Source organism: Symphalangus syndactylus, chromosome 12, assembly GCF_028878055.3.
Source record: "Symphalangus syndactylus isolate Jambi chromosome 12, NHGRI_mSymSyn1-v2.1_pri, whole genome shotgun sequence".
Classification (NCBI taxonomy): Eukaryota; Metazoa; Chordata; class Mammalia; order Primates; family Hylobatidae; genus Symphalangus; species Symphalangus syndactylus.
The window spans coordinates 61,697,446-61,711,605 of NC_072441.2; the positions used below are offsets into that span (position 1 = coordinate 61,697,446).

The window sequence follows — 14,160 nt, forward strand, 5'->3', positions numbered from 1 at the left end:
AGCAATCTTCTCGCCTCAGCCTCCTAAGTAGCTGGGACTACAGGCATGCCACCATGCCTAATTTTTTTGTATTTTTAGTAGAGACAGGGTTTCACCATGTTGGCCAGGCTGGTCTTGAACTCCTGACCTCAAGTGATCCACCCGCCTTGGCCTCCCAAAGTGCTGGGATTACAGGTGTGAGGCACTGTGCCTGGCCTTGATTTTTAGTTGAGATGGGGTCTCTCTATGTTGCCCAGACTGGTCTCCAACTCCTGGGCTCAAGAGATCCTCCTGCTTAGGCCTCCCAAAGTGCTGGGATTATAGGCATGGGCCATGGTGCCCAGTCCTGTTTTTTTAAATGAAAAGATTCACCCAGATACGCACTGAAATAAAAAAAATTTTCAGCTAGACTAAGCAGCAAGAATTATCATATTACCAGTAATGGGCATAATATTCTGGGAGGAAAAAAAGTCATAAACCAGTCAGATTCAAGGATCAACCTGTTTAATTGTTCATATTTTATTCCTGTATCAGTAGATTAAGAAAGTAAAATTTTCCCAAGCACTGATTTATAGATCATGTTTATAAGCGGCACACAAAAAGTTAAGTTTCATAAACAATAATAACATTCAGTGATCTACGTAAATCCAACTGTAATCCTTACTTTAAGGGCAATAATAATTTAATACATAGAGTAAATACACACAAAACCTGTGTATCCAGAACTACAAACATGGTTTCCATAGCCGCATATGGTTTTAGTCAAGGACATATTTCCACAATGAACAAGTACTTACAAATATGTTAATAAAACACTAACCCAAACGCTTACCCTGCCATCAGCTTTTTAAGCAATGCCATTCCTGCTACTGAAAGCATTTATTTTTAGAAGCTTGAATCTGATCTGGGAAAACGGGTTCTCCTAAAACTTTAACAGGATGTTATAAATCCAAAAAGATTTTAAATCAAAAAGCCTTCCAACACAGCATTATGTGTTGTGAAAGCAATGTGAAACTTGCTTTCTTTTTTTTTTGTTTTGTTTTTTTTGAGACGGAGTCTTGCTCTGCCGCCCAGGCTGGAGTGCAGTGCTGCGATCTTGGCTCACTGCAAGCTCCGCCTCCCGGGTTTACGCCATTCTCCGGCCTCAGCCTCCCGAGTAGCTGGGACTACAGGCACCTGCCACTGTGCCCGGCTAATTTTTTGTATTTTTAGTAGAGACGGGGTTTCACCGTGTTAGTCAGGATGGTCTCGATCTCCTGACTTCGTGATCCGCCCGCCTCGGCCTCCCAAAGTGCTGGGATTACAGGCGTGAGCCACCGCGCCCGGCCCGTGAAACTTGCTTTCTTAAAAAATAATAGTAACTTGTTATCTGAAGAAAATTAAAACAGATTACCTCTTAAGAGAGATAAACATTCTTACAAAAAACTGTATTTTCCTCTATCATCTCTTTAAAAGAAATGCAAACCAGTTCATTATCTGTATTTGTTTTTTTGAGAAAGTCACACTCTATTGCCCAGGCTGGAGTGCAGTGGCGCCATCTGGGCTCACTGCAATCTCTGCCTCCTGGGTTCAAGCAATTCTTCTGCCTCAGCCTCCCAAGTAGCTGGGATTACGGGCGCATGCCTCCATGCCTGGCTAATTTTTTAATTTTTAGTAGAGGTGAGGTTTTGCCATGTTGGCCAGGCTGGTCTGGAACTCCTGGCCTCAAATGATGTGCCCGCCTCAGCCTCCCAAAGTGCTGGGATTACAGGTATGAGCCACCACGCCCGGCCTAGTTCATTATCTTTAATAATGAACTAGACAATAAACTAGTTGCTATCTAAAAACTTCTGAATACATGAAGTACAAGTCTGAGCTGTCAAGTCAAAAATGCCATTTAGATTTCACATATTAAATAGCTACAGTAGGCCAGGCGCGGTGGCTCACACCTGTAATCCCAGCACTTTGGGAGGCCGAGGCAGGTGGATTACGAGGTTAAGAGATCGAAACCATCCTGGCTAATATGGTGAAACCCTGTCACTACTAAAAATACAAAAAGTTAGCCAGGCATGGTGGCAGGCGCCTGTACTTCCCAGCTACTCAAGAGGCTGAGGAAGGAGAATCACTTGAACCCGGGAGGTGGAGCTTGCAGTGAGCTGAGATCATGCCACTGCACTCCAGCCTGGCGACATAGTGAGACTCCGTCTCAAAAAAAAAAAAAAGCTACAGTATAGCTTACAAGGTTACAAGGGCATAAACATACCTAACACACAAATACTACTTTATCCTTTACATAGTCAAAAGTCAGAAGGAACGACATGGTTTGCAAGGTACTTTGACTTACGTGTGGTCATTAAAACCCAGTAAGTAATTCAAGTATGGTAATACAAAGGCAGGCAATTACATGCACCAATATCACTCTAAAATCAAAGGCATAAAAATAAAGGCTGAAAACTTTGTGTTTCTCCATCTTTCATTTACATGGCTAGATATCAGAACCTTACTTTAGAAAATATACAATTATTATATATGGTTTCCCCAGATGGTAATTTTCAGAAACTACAGAAAGTGTCAAGATCCATAATTTGCTTCATCAAATGCTTTTCTAGCTCGTTTCAATTCTTCATTCATAGTAAGCAAGTCTTTAACCCTGGCAAACTTCCTTGGGTCCTTACGAATCAAGAAGACGATATCTTCCACTTGTACTCGACCTTGTCTTCCAATTGACATTGCCTTGTGAGTCTATTACAAAGAAACATATTACATTTAACTTTTTAAAATCTAATATTTTACTGTTTTAATTTACATTTATTAATTGCAAGTGAGGTAGAAGATTTTCTCTTATTATTATTATGGCTATTCATTTGTGAATTATCTTTCTACTCATGTCCTTTGTCTATTTTCTACTGGATTATTAGCAATGTTCCCCTTTATGCTTCACAGGCACTTTAAGAAAAATCTTAAGGACATGAAAGCTGTCAACTTTATTGTTCCTTTTTTGTTTTTTGATATACGTAGATTTTGTCTTCATTTGTATAAAATAATTTTATAATTTTGTGTACTCACCCATTTCATTTATGCTTTGTGTCCTCCTCTATCTTAATACCCAATAAATATTGGTGGGTTTTCCAAAAATCAAATAAATCTATCTCATCCCCTGTCATTATATACTCACCCGTGCAAAATCAAAGACCTATCATAGCATTATTTCTAATGATTAAAAAATAGAAGCTAAAGGCCGGGCGTGGTGGCTCACGCTTGTAATCCCAGCACTTTGGGAGGCCGAGGTGGGCGGATCATGAGGTCAGGAGATCGAGACCACGGTGAAACCCCGTCTCTACTAAAAATACAAAAAAAATTAGCCGGGCGTGGTGGCGGGCGCCTGTAGTCCCAGCTACTCGGAGAGGCTGAGGCAGGAGAATGGCGTGAACCCGGGACACAGAGCTTGCAGTGAGCCGAGACTGCACTCCAGCCTGGGCGAGAGAGCGAGACTCTTGTCTCAAAAAAAAAAAAAAAAAAAAAAAGAAGCTAAATACTTAATACAGCATTGAGCCGGACACAGTGGCTCATGCCGGTAATCCTAGCACTTTGGGAGGCTGAGGGGGTAGACTGCTTGAACCCAGGAGTTCAAGACCAACCTGGGCAATGCAGTGAGACCCCGTCTCTATAAAAAATTCAAAAATCGCCGGGCACGGTGGCTCACGCTTGTAATCCCAGCACTTTGGGAGGCCGAGGCGGGCGGATCACGAGGTCAGGAGATCGAGACCACGGTGAAACCCCGTCTCTACTAAAAATACAAAAAATTAGCCGGGCGTGGTGGCGGGCGCCTGTAGTCCCAGCTACTCGGAGAGGCTGAGGCAGGAGAATGGCGTGAACCCGGGAGGCGGAGCTTGCAGTGAGCCGAGATCGCGCCACTGCACTCCAGCCTGGGTGACAGAGCGAGACTCCGTCTCAAAAAAAAAAAAAAAATTCAAAAATCAGCAGAGCATGATGGCATGTGCCTGTAGTCCCAGGTATTTGGGAGGCTGAGGTGGGAGGACCACTTGAATCCGGAAGGTCTCAGCTGCAGTGAGCAATGATCATGCCACTGCACTCCAGCCTGGGCAACAGAGTGAGATCCTGTCACACACACAGACACACACACAAAAAAACATTGCATATCTTTAAATACTGGAAAAGGAGGGGAAAAAAATAAACCTATGTTGGATAATGGTATTATGGGTAATATTTTTATTTTATTCAAGGATTTTATAATTATGTCCTCATAAAAAATGGAAGAGTCTGGGCGCGTTGGCTCACGCTTGTAATCCCAGCACTTTGGGAGGCCGAGGCTGGCGGATTACCTGAGGTCGGGAGTTTGAGACCAGCCTGACCAATGTGGAGAAATCCCGTCTCTACTAAAAAATACAAAATTAGCCGGGCGTGGTGGTACATGCCTGTAATCCTAGCTCCTCGGAGGCTGAGGCAGGAGAATCCCTTGAACCCGGGAGACGGAGGTTGCGGTGAGCCGAGATCACGCCATTGCACTCCAGTACGGGCAACAAGAACGAAACTCCGTCTCAAAAAAAAAAAAAAAAAAAGGAAGAAGGGGGGATAGAATATATATATATAACCTCCATCCTTAATGCTAAATAGTAACCAATAACTTCTGCAAACAAGCACTCAAATGGATAGCTTATTTCAAAGGGATGCCACAAGCACTCAAATGGATAGCTTATTTCAAAGGGATGCCACAAGTTCTAGTCTTACCTAAAGTTTAATATTTCAAATCTATTCTTCAATTAACTAAGACCAGTTAGGAAAGAATCTTACCATTTCAGTGATAAACTCTATGACAAGATCTTCAAGAATATCCACTGACTCAGTATAAGGATTCTGGTCATCCCCAAAGCCATACATCATACATCGCACTGTAGAAGAACAATCACTTTTGTTTACTTTTATAGATTTAACAATTTGATACTTAAAAAAAAAAACTAGAAATGAACCAAGTTATAGATAATATTGGTATAAAAACATATTTACATTGTATTTGTTATCTCCAAGTATGAATTCTGGTGTAAAAGGTTTAAGAACAGTCTGATGACCAACTGTTCCCACGTAGCCTCCAACCAAACTCTTCCTTCCTCCCACCTACTGAACCCTAAGGTAAAGTCTTTTCCTAATCTCTAGCATCTACTTACCAGCCCCTGCCCCCAGAAGAACACCTTTAAGTAGGAAACTCTGGCAGAGGACAGGGCAGACAGCGACAGCTTAGCCTTTTCTGGAGGTGGTTTTTGTGTGTGGGCATGGCAGTGGGGCATTGGGAAAAAGGCAGATTCTTTACTGATATTACCATAGGGGAAAAGACATGAGAGAGCCGGGCGCAGTGGCTCATGCTTGTAATCCCAGCACTTTGGGAGGCCGAGGCGGGCGGATCACGAGGTCAGGAGATCGAGACCATAGTGAAACCCCGTCTCTACTAAAAATACAAAAAATTAGCTGGGCGTGGTGGCGGGCGCCTGTAGTCCCAGCTACTCGGAGAGGCTGAGGCAGGAGAATGGCGTGAACCTGGGAGACAGAGCTTGCAGTGAGCCGAGACTGCGCCACTGCACTCCAGCCTGGGCGACAGAGCGAGACTCCGTCTCAAAAAAAAAAGAAAAAACAAAAAGACATGAGAGAAAGTTCTCCAAATACATTTTGTTTGTTTGTTTGTTTGTTTTTCTTGAGACGGAGTCTCACTCTGTCACCCAGGCTGGAATGCAGTGGCGCCATCTCGGCTCACTGCAAGCTCCGCCGCCTCCCAGGTTCACGCCATTCTCCTGCCTCAGCCTCCCAAGTAGCTGGGACTACAGGCACCCGTGACCACGCCCGGCTAATTTTTTGTATTTTTAGTAGAGAAGGGGTTTCACTGTGTTAGCCAGGATGGTCTCGATCTCCTGACCTCGTGATCCACCCGCCTAGGCCTCCCAAAGTGCTGGGATTACAGGCGTGAGCCACCACGCCCAGCCCCAAATCTGTTCTTATAGGAAGAAACAGGGTACTCAAAATGAGAAAGCAGAGGTCTTACTACAAGGAATTTTGACATTTCCTAGATCAATACAACTGCTGGCAAAGCCCTTTCAGGCTTCATCTGAAGAAACCATAGGAGATGCAAAAGATAAGTCTAGGTCGGGTGCAGTGGCCCACGCCTGTAATCCCAGCACTTTGGGAGGCCCAGGCAAGTAGACTGCTTGAGCTCAGGAGTTTGAGACAAGCCTGGGCAACATGGCGAAAACCCTGTCTCTACAAAAAAGCCAAAAATTAGCTGGGCGTAGGCCAGGATGGTGGCTCACGCCTGTAATCCCAGCACTTCAGGAGGCTGAGGCAGATCACTTGAGGCCAGAAGTTTGAGATCAGCCAGGCCAACAAGGTGAAACCCCATTTCTACTAAAGAAAAACACAAAAGTCAGCTGAGCATGTTGGCACATGCCTATAATCCCAGCTACTCAGGAGGCTGAGGCATGAGAATCGCTTGAATCCAGGAGGCAGAGGTTGCAATGAGCTGAGAACGCGCCACTGCACTCCAGCCTGGGTGACAGAGGGAGACTGTGTCTCAAAAATAATAATAATAATGATAATAATAATAATAATAACAACGAGAGAGAAGTCTAATACAGAGAAATAAAAATAACTGCCAAAAGATAACACGTATATAGCCCTTATTATATGCCAGGTATTGTCTTAAGTCCTTTACATATATAACTCATTTAATCCTCACAATGATCCTTTAAGGTAGATACTATTGATTATCCCCATTCTATAGATGAGAAAATTAAAGCACTGGTAACTGATTTACCCAAGGTCACAAAGCTAGTAAGAGATGGAACCTGAGTTTGAACCCAGCTGATCTGGCTCGGGTCTTTACTCATACCCACAACAGCATCGCACTTGTTGGTAGTTGTAGTTTAGGGCAGACAGGATCCATGTGAATTCTTTTTTTTGCTCTCCTTTTTTGAGACAGTCTTGGCTCTGTCGCCCAGGCTGGAGTGCTGTTGCAGTCATAGCTTGCTGCAGCCTCAACCTCCCTGGCTCACGTGAGCAGCTGGGACTACAGACACATGCCACTATGCCTGGCTAATATGTGGGGTTTTTTTGAGACAGAAGTGACACTGTGTCACCCAGGGTGGAGTGCAATGGCACGATCTCAGCTCACTGCAACCTCCACCTCCCGGATTCAAGAGATTCTCGAGCTTTAGTCTCCAAGTAGCTGGGATTACAGGCATGCGCTACCACACCCGGCTAATTTTTTTGTATTTTTTAGTAGAGTCAGGGTTTTGCCACGTTGCCCAGGATAGTCTTGAATTCCTGGCCTCAAGTGATCTGCCTGCCTTGGCCTCCCAAATTATTGGGATTACAGGCATAAGCTACCACACCCAGCCATTTTAAATTTTTTCTAGAGACGGGGGTCTTGCTATGTTGCCTAGGCTGTTTTTGAACTGGTTTCTAACAATTTATTTATTTTTATTTTTTTGTAGAGACAGGGTCCTACCTTGTTGCCCAGGCTGGTCTCGAACCCCTGGACTCAAGCAATCCTCCTGCCTTGGCCTCCCAAAGTGCTGGGATTACAGGTGTGAGCCACCACACCCAGCTGAGATCCACACAGGTTCTTATCCTATCGCCTGTGAACTCCCAGTCCAGAGACAAGCTTTAAGAAGTCCTTGAAGGCCAGCACGGTGGTTCACGCTTATAATCCCAGCACTTTAGGAGGCCAAGGTGGGCGGATCACCTGAGGTCGGGAGTTTGAGACCAGCCTGACCAACATGGTGAAACCCTGTCTCTACTAAAAATACAAAAATTAGGGGGGCATGGTGGCACACACCTGTAATCTCAGCTACTTGGGAGGCTGAGGCAGGAGAATAGCTTGAACCCAGGAGGCAGAGGTTGCGGCGAGCCGAGATCATGCCAATGCATTCCAACCTGGGCGAAAGAGGGAGACTCTGCCTCAAAAAATAAAAAAAGAAGTCCTTGAGACTACCCTGAAATCATACAGAAAAATTTTATACATTATCTGTACATGGGCATTTTTCTGGAAATAATTATAACTTTTATCAGATTATCAAAGGGGTGTATGTAAATGGTAAGAAATGCTGTCAAATGCTGGAAGTGTTCCATATCTTGATCTTAGTAGTGATTACAAGTGTGTGAGTGTGTGTGTGTATGTGCACGTGTATACAGTTGTCCCTTAGTATCCTTGGGAGCTTGGTTCCAGGACCTCCCGTGGATACCAAAATCTGCAGATGCTCAAATCTCAGATATAAAATGGCATAGTGTTTGCATATAACCTAAACACATCCTATGTATATTTTAAATCATCTCTAGGTTACTTACAATACCTAATACAATGTAAATGCTATGTAAATAGTTGTTATACTACACTGTTTAGGGAATAATGACAAGGAAAAAAAGTCTATACATATTCAATACAGATGCAGTTTTTTTTTCTGAATATTTTCCATCCGAGGTTGGTTGAATCCATGGATGCAGAACCCATGGATATAGAGGGCCGACTGCATAGCATACATAAAATTCAGCAAGCTGTTCACTTAAGACTTGCACAATTTATTGTATCTAAGTTTTATTTTTTTAAAAAAAGATACTCATAGAATACTTCTAAAGGAAGAAATGAGTAAATTAAGAATAATTCCTCTATTTAGAAGAAGTAAAAACTAGTAGAAGTACAAAGAGACCAGGCCTACAGAAGAAAAGGGTGACTTGGAAACCAGCCTGAGATAGACATATCCCTAGGGTTTCACACTGCCAAGAGTCTTTAGGTCCAGAAACAGGAGGAAAAAAACAAACACAGGAGCCAATAGTTCCTGTCGTTCTGTTTTGGATTCTGTACTTTTTTTTTGCCTTTTTTTAAAAAAAGATAATTTTAGATTTACAGCTGAGTTGCAAAAATAGTACAGAGTTCCCATATGCCCTATATCCAGCTTCCCCTTATGTTAACATGTTATACAACCATAGGGAGTCATCAAAGCTAAGAAATTAACATCGGTGCAGGTACAGACTTTATTCAGATTTTACAAGTTTTTCCACCAATGTCCTTTTTCTGTTTTAGGTTCCCGTACTATTTAGTTGTCATGCCTCCTTAGTTCCCTCTAATCCAATAGTTCCTCGACTTTTTCATCTTCAAAACCTTGACACTTTTTTTTTTGTTGAGACTCTGTCACCAGGCTGGAGTTCAGTGGTGTGATCTCAGCTCACTGCAACCTCTGCCTCCGGGGTTCAAGTGATTCTCCTGCCTCAGCCTCCCAAGTAGCTGGGACTACAGGTGTGGGCCACCACGCCCAGCTAATTTTTGTATTTTTAGTAGAGATGGGGTTTCAACATGTTGGCCAGGCTGGTCTGGATCTCCTGACCTCATGATCCATCCACCTCAGCCTTCCAAAGTGCTGGGATTACAGGCATGAGCCACCGTGCCCGACACTTGAGTACTGGAATTACAGGCACGCACCACCATGCCCAGCTAATTTTTGTATTTTTATTAGAGGTGGGGTTTCGCCATGTTGGCCAGGCTGGTCTTGAACTCCTGACCTCAAGTGATCCTCCCACCTTGGCCCCCAAAGTGCTGGGATTACAGGCATGAGCCACTGTACCCAGTCCCCCCCAAATTTTTTGTTTTAAAGGTTCAGGAGAACAGATCTTTCGTCAGTAACCTCTGTAAACTTACAATGGAGAATTCTGGAAGACACCATGTTAACCAAGTGATCAAAGCATCACTAATAATATACAGTATACTGACATTATGTACCCCTGATATGATGCATTAAGAGGACACATAATAATAGATTCTTCTAATCTATTATTTTCTCATAATTAGATTACTTTTTTGTGTGTGATGTGTCCTCTTAATGCATAATAGGAGGACACATAATAATAGATTCTTCTAATCTATTATTTTCCCATGATTAGATTACTTCAATCTAATCATGAGAGAACATCAAAGAAACCCAAATTCAAGAAACCCCAGATTCAAGCAAGTATTTTTAGTAGAGATGGGGTTTCACCATGTCGGCCAGGCTGGTCTCAATCTCCTGACCTCTTGATCTGTCCACCTCAGTCTCCCAAAGTGCTGGGATTACAGACATGAGCCACTGCACCCAGCTGTTCACCACCTTCTTACTTTGTTCATGGCCTTAGTCCAAAGCCCAAGCCCCAGCTCACTTGCTACTCTCCCTCAACACCTGTTGCAGGATCCATTATTCCTGTGGCTTACAGTCAAAGAAGCCTCTCTATTGCTGTAAAGGCAAGAGGAAAACTAATGGAGGTCTGTTCTTCTGCCCTAAATTAAAACATTAATTACATTTGCTCACTTAAAAAAGCAATTTATAGGCCGGGTGCGGTGGCTCATGCCTGTAATCCCAGCACTTTGGGAGGCCGAGGCGGGCGGATCACAAGGTCAGGAGATTGAGATCATCCTGGCTAACACGAAGAAACCCTGTCTCTACTAAAAATACAAAAAAAAATTAGCTGGGCGTGGTGGCTGGTGCCTGTAGTCCCAGCTACTCAGGAGGCTGAGGCAGGAGAATAGCATGAACCCGGGAGGCGGAGCTTGCAGTGAGCAGAGATTGCACCACTGCACTCCAGCCTGGGTGACAGAGTGAGACTCCATCTCAAAAAAAAAAAGCAATTTATACACACACACACACACACACACACACACACACACACACAAAATTGGGGTTAGGATTGGTACTATCTGATTCAAAAGTTAAACAGAATTTGATAGGCTAGTCTGAGAATATTGTCCCTACAGGGAAACATTCAAAGCAATAAATCTACTTTGAAAGGACACGTCCAAGTTTTCATCATCTATAACAAAATCATTGTCAAATACTTACATTCTTTAGAAAAAAGTCTCTTTCTTTTACCCTGTCCACCTTCTGCACCTCCTCCAATTTCTTCATTTTCTTCCTCAAACTAGAAGTTAAAATGTATATATAGAAATGTCAAATAATTGCCTTGCATTTGATATTTTAATAATGACATTTGGCCGGGCGCGGTGGCTCACGCTTGTAATCCCAGCACTTTGGGAGGCCGAGGCGGGCAGATCACGAGGTCAGGAGATCGAGACCACGGTGAAACCCCGTCTCTACTAAAAATACAAAAAATTAGCCGGGCGTGGTGGCGGGCGCCTGTAGTCCCAGCTACTCGGAGAGGCTGAGGCAGGAGAATGGCGTGAACCCGGGAGGCGGAGCTTGCAGTGAGCCGAGATTGCGCCACTGCACTCCAGCCTGGGCGACAGAGCGAGACTCCGTCTCAAAAAAAAAAAAAAAAAAAATGACATTTTTTTCCCTTTTCAACAGATACGCCAGAAAGCCAAAGGAAGCAGCAAAAAAAAACCACGAAACCTTAGCACTGAAGGAAGGAGCCTATGTGTCTAGTCCAACTTCGAACTCATGCAAAAATGGCTTCTACGATGTTCCTAATAATCCTACTGCTTCTAATTGTAAGAGTTCCAATGACCATACGTTTTATTTTTAAACTAAGGTGGCCTATTGCTACTGTTACTGTTAAACAGTTGATACTGAATCAAAGTCTACCTTTGTAGACTTTGTAGTAAGCAAAACTAATATTTCCTAAGCATTTGCTTATACAGTGCTAAAAACTTCCTTAACTAAGCCCGTAACCCTATTTTATAACAAGAAAACTGATGTTCAGGCCGGGCGCGGTGGCTCAAGCCCGTAATTCCAGCACTTTGGGAGGCCGAGGCGGGCGCATCACGAGCTCAGGAGATCAAGACCATCCTGGCTAACACGGTGAAACCCCGTCTCTACTAAAAATACAAAAAATTAGCCGGGCGTGTTGGCGGGCGCCTGTAGTCCCAGCTACTCGGGAGGCTGAGGCAGGAGAATGGCGTGAACCCGGGAGGCGGAGCTTGCAGTGAGCCGAGATCGCGCCACTGCCCTCCAGCCTGGGGGACAGAGCAAGACTCCGTGTCAAAAAAAAAAAAAAAAAGAAAAGAAAAGAAAACTGATGTTCCAAGTTAAATAACTTGCTCACAGAAAATGGAAATTTTGAAATCCAGGCTGTCTTTCAATGCATTCTTTTCCCATTACTTCACAGTAAGTACAGTTTTGTTAACGATTGAACTGTTGGCGCTAATAGATGTTAGTTTTTACCTCTGATGATTCTGTACGTGTTTCAGTGTCTGGCAAATACAGACCAAAATCAAAGGGAAAGGGGTCACAAAACCTATCTTCCTTCATGTCCTTCCCCACTTTCTAAAATGATCAATCCTTAGGGCGTGAAGTCCCCGAACTCTGTCCGCTGAATTCACTAAGGCAAGCAGATCCGATCCTGAACTCTGCCTCCGCTACTGAGCCCGAAGGAGTGAAGAAAAGACAGGTTTTGGACAGAGACGATCACTCACGGTGGGGTCTTCTTCCTCATCTGCCATCCCACTGGCCCGCCAACCCACAGCGTCCCGCCGGCTGGCTCCCAGCTGGTTATACTACTTCCGCCGCCTCACTTCCGGTGACGCGCGGGGCCGGAGCTGGGCCTAGCCGGCTGCGGCCTGCGCGTGGTGCTTTCCGGCCTAGCGGCGGAAATGCGACAGTCTCTAGGGGAGGAGGCCGGAGCGCCTCCCTGTAATCCCGAAGGAATTGAAAACTAACAAAGAAAAGGAAATCACGGGCTAGGTGGCATGTATCTCGTTGTCACCCTAAATTTGCTACTGCGTATTGAATCACGGCTTCCTGTTTGGGGACTGCGAAGCCCTCATAGGAGGGCTAGCCAGCGGTCCTTTATCAGACAAATATGCTTTTAAATCATTTTAAAGATTTGTAGTTCCACTGTTTCTAAGCACTGTGTTAATTATTGGGGACACTGTGCTTCATCACAAATTTCCAAGAGATAGTGTCCCGAGACTAAGCATTTAAAATTTTGTGAAAGTTTTTTGATTTTTTTTTTTTTTTTTTTGAGACGAAGTCTCTGTAGCCCAGGCTGGAGTGTACAGTGGCGCGATCCCGGCCCACTGCAACCTCTGCCTCCCGGGTTCAAGTGATTCTCCTTCCTCAGCCTCCCGAGTAGCTGGGATTACAGGCGTGCGCCACCATGCCCGGCCTTATTTTTGTTTTTTTGAGACACAGCCTCACTGTCTCCCGGGATGGAGTGAAGTGGCGCAATCAGGGTTCACTGCAGCCTAGACCTGTTGGGCTCAAGCCATCCTCCCACCTCAGCCTCCAAGTAGCTGGGATTACAGGCGCACACCACCAATGCCTGGCTAATTTTTTTATTTTTAGTAGAGATGGGGTTTTGCCACATCGCCCAGGCTGGTCTGGAACTCTTGGCCTCAAGCAATCTGCCCCCCTCTGCCTCCCAAAGTGCTGGGATTACAAGTGTGAGCCACCGTGTCCACTGGGGAAGGCTTTTGGTCAGAACAATGGCTGGGAAAACCACAGGCATTGGAAGGCCAGAGCTAGGGATATAATATAAATGTCCTACAGTGTAACAGATGATGCTACATAAAGAAAATCCCGTAATACACACGATTTCTGAATGTCCTGCTGAACATTCAGTGAGTGAAAACTAATTATCTGAGAGTTGAACCTATCTTTGTTAATAAACACAAAGCAGCCGGGCGCAGTGGCTCACGCCTGTAATCCCAGCACTTTGGGAGCCCAGGCGGGTGGATCACAAGGTCAAGAGATCAAGACCATCCTGGCCAACATGGTGAAACCCTGTCTCTATTAAAAGTACAAAAATTAGCTGGGCGTAGTGGTGCACGCCTGTAATCCCAGTTACTCGGGAGGCTGAGGCAGGAGAATCGTTTGAACCCGGGAGGCAGAGGTTGCAGTGAGCCAGGATTGTGCCACTGCACTCCAGCCTGGCGACAGAGCAAGACTCCATCTCAAAAAAAAAAAAAATTAAAAAAATAAACAAAAAGCATTTTCCCACACTTTTAATGTACGTTGAATTTTCTAGGAATGTTATTACTCCAAAATTGAATAGTAATTGTATTTTGTTTTGTCTGGAATTCATTAAGAGCTGTGTACCATTTCAAGAAATAACGTCACCAAAAGCAACATCACTTGTAATAATTTGAATAGTGAATACTGAAAAAATAACTTTGATTTGAGGAATGTGAGTTAAATTATTAGGCCCAAAGAGGCATTAAAATGAGAAGAGATCACATCCTACTTGCCCCCTTTTGAGCTATGTATTTATGTCTTAAAA

General features: G+C 44.2%; 1 protein-coding gene across 3 annotated transcripts; it reads right to left on the reverse strand.

Annotated features, from left to right (window-relative positions):
* Positions 1-466: 466 nt before the first annotated feature.
* On the reverse strand, positions 467-12,489 carry TAF13 (TATA-box binding protein associated factor 13). 3 transcript variants are annotated; one of them, XR_010117370.1, is made up of 5 exons: positions 12,356-12,489; positions 10,824-10,902; positions 4,771-4,868; positions 2,149-2,700; positions 467-1,497 (listed from the first exon to the last, which is right to left on the reverse strand). XR_010117370.1 is itself a non-coding variant. In XM_063624448.1 (4 exons), the coding sequence occupies exons 1-4, from the start codon at positions 12,380-12,382 to the stop codon at positions 2,530-2,532; spliced, it is 375 nt and encodes a 124-aa protein (XP_063480518.1). In that variant the 5' UTR covers positions 12,383-12,489; the 3' UTR covers positions 467-2,529. The 3 variants fall into 3 exon arrangements, 2 of the variants coding, with proteins under 2 accessions (XP_063480518.1, XP_063480517.1); XM_063624448.1 differs by having other exon boundaries at positions 467-2,700; XM_063624447.1 differs by having other exon boundaries at positions 467-2,700; positions 12,105-12,435.
* Between the last annotated feature and the right edge of the window lie 1,671 nt (positions 12,490-14,160).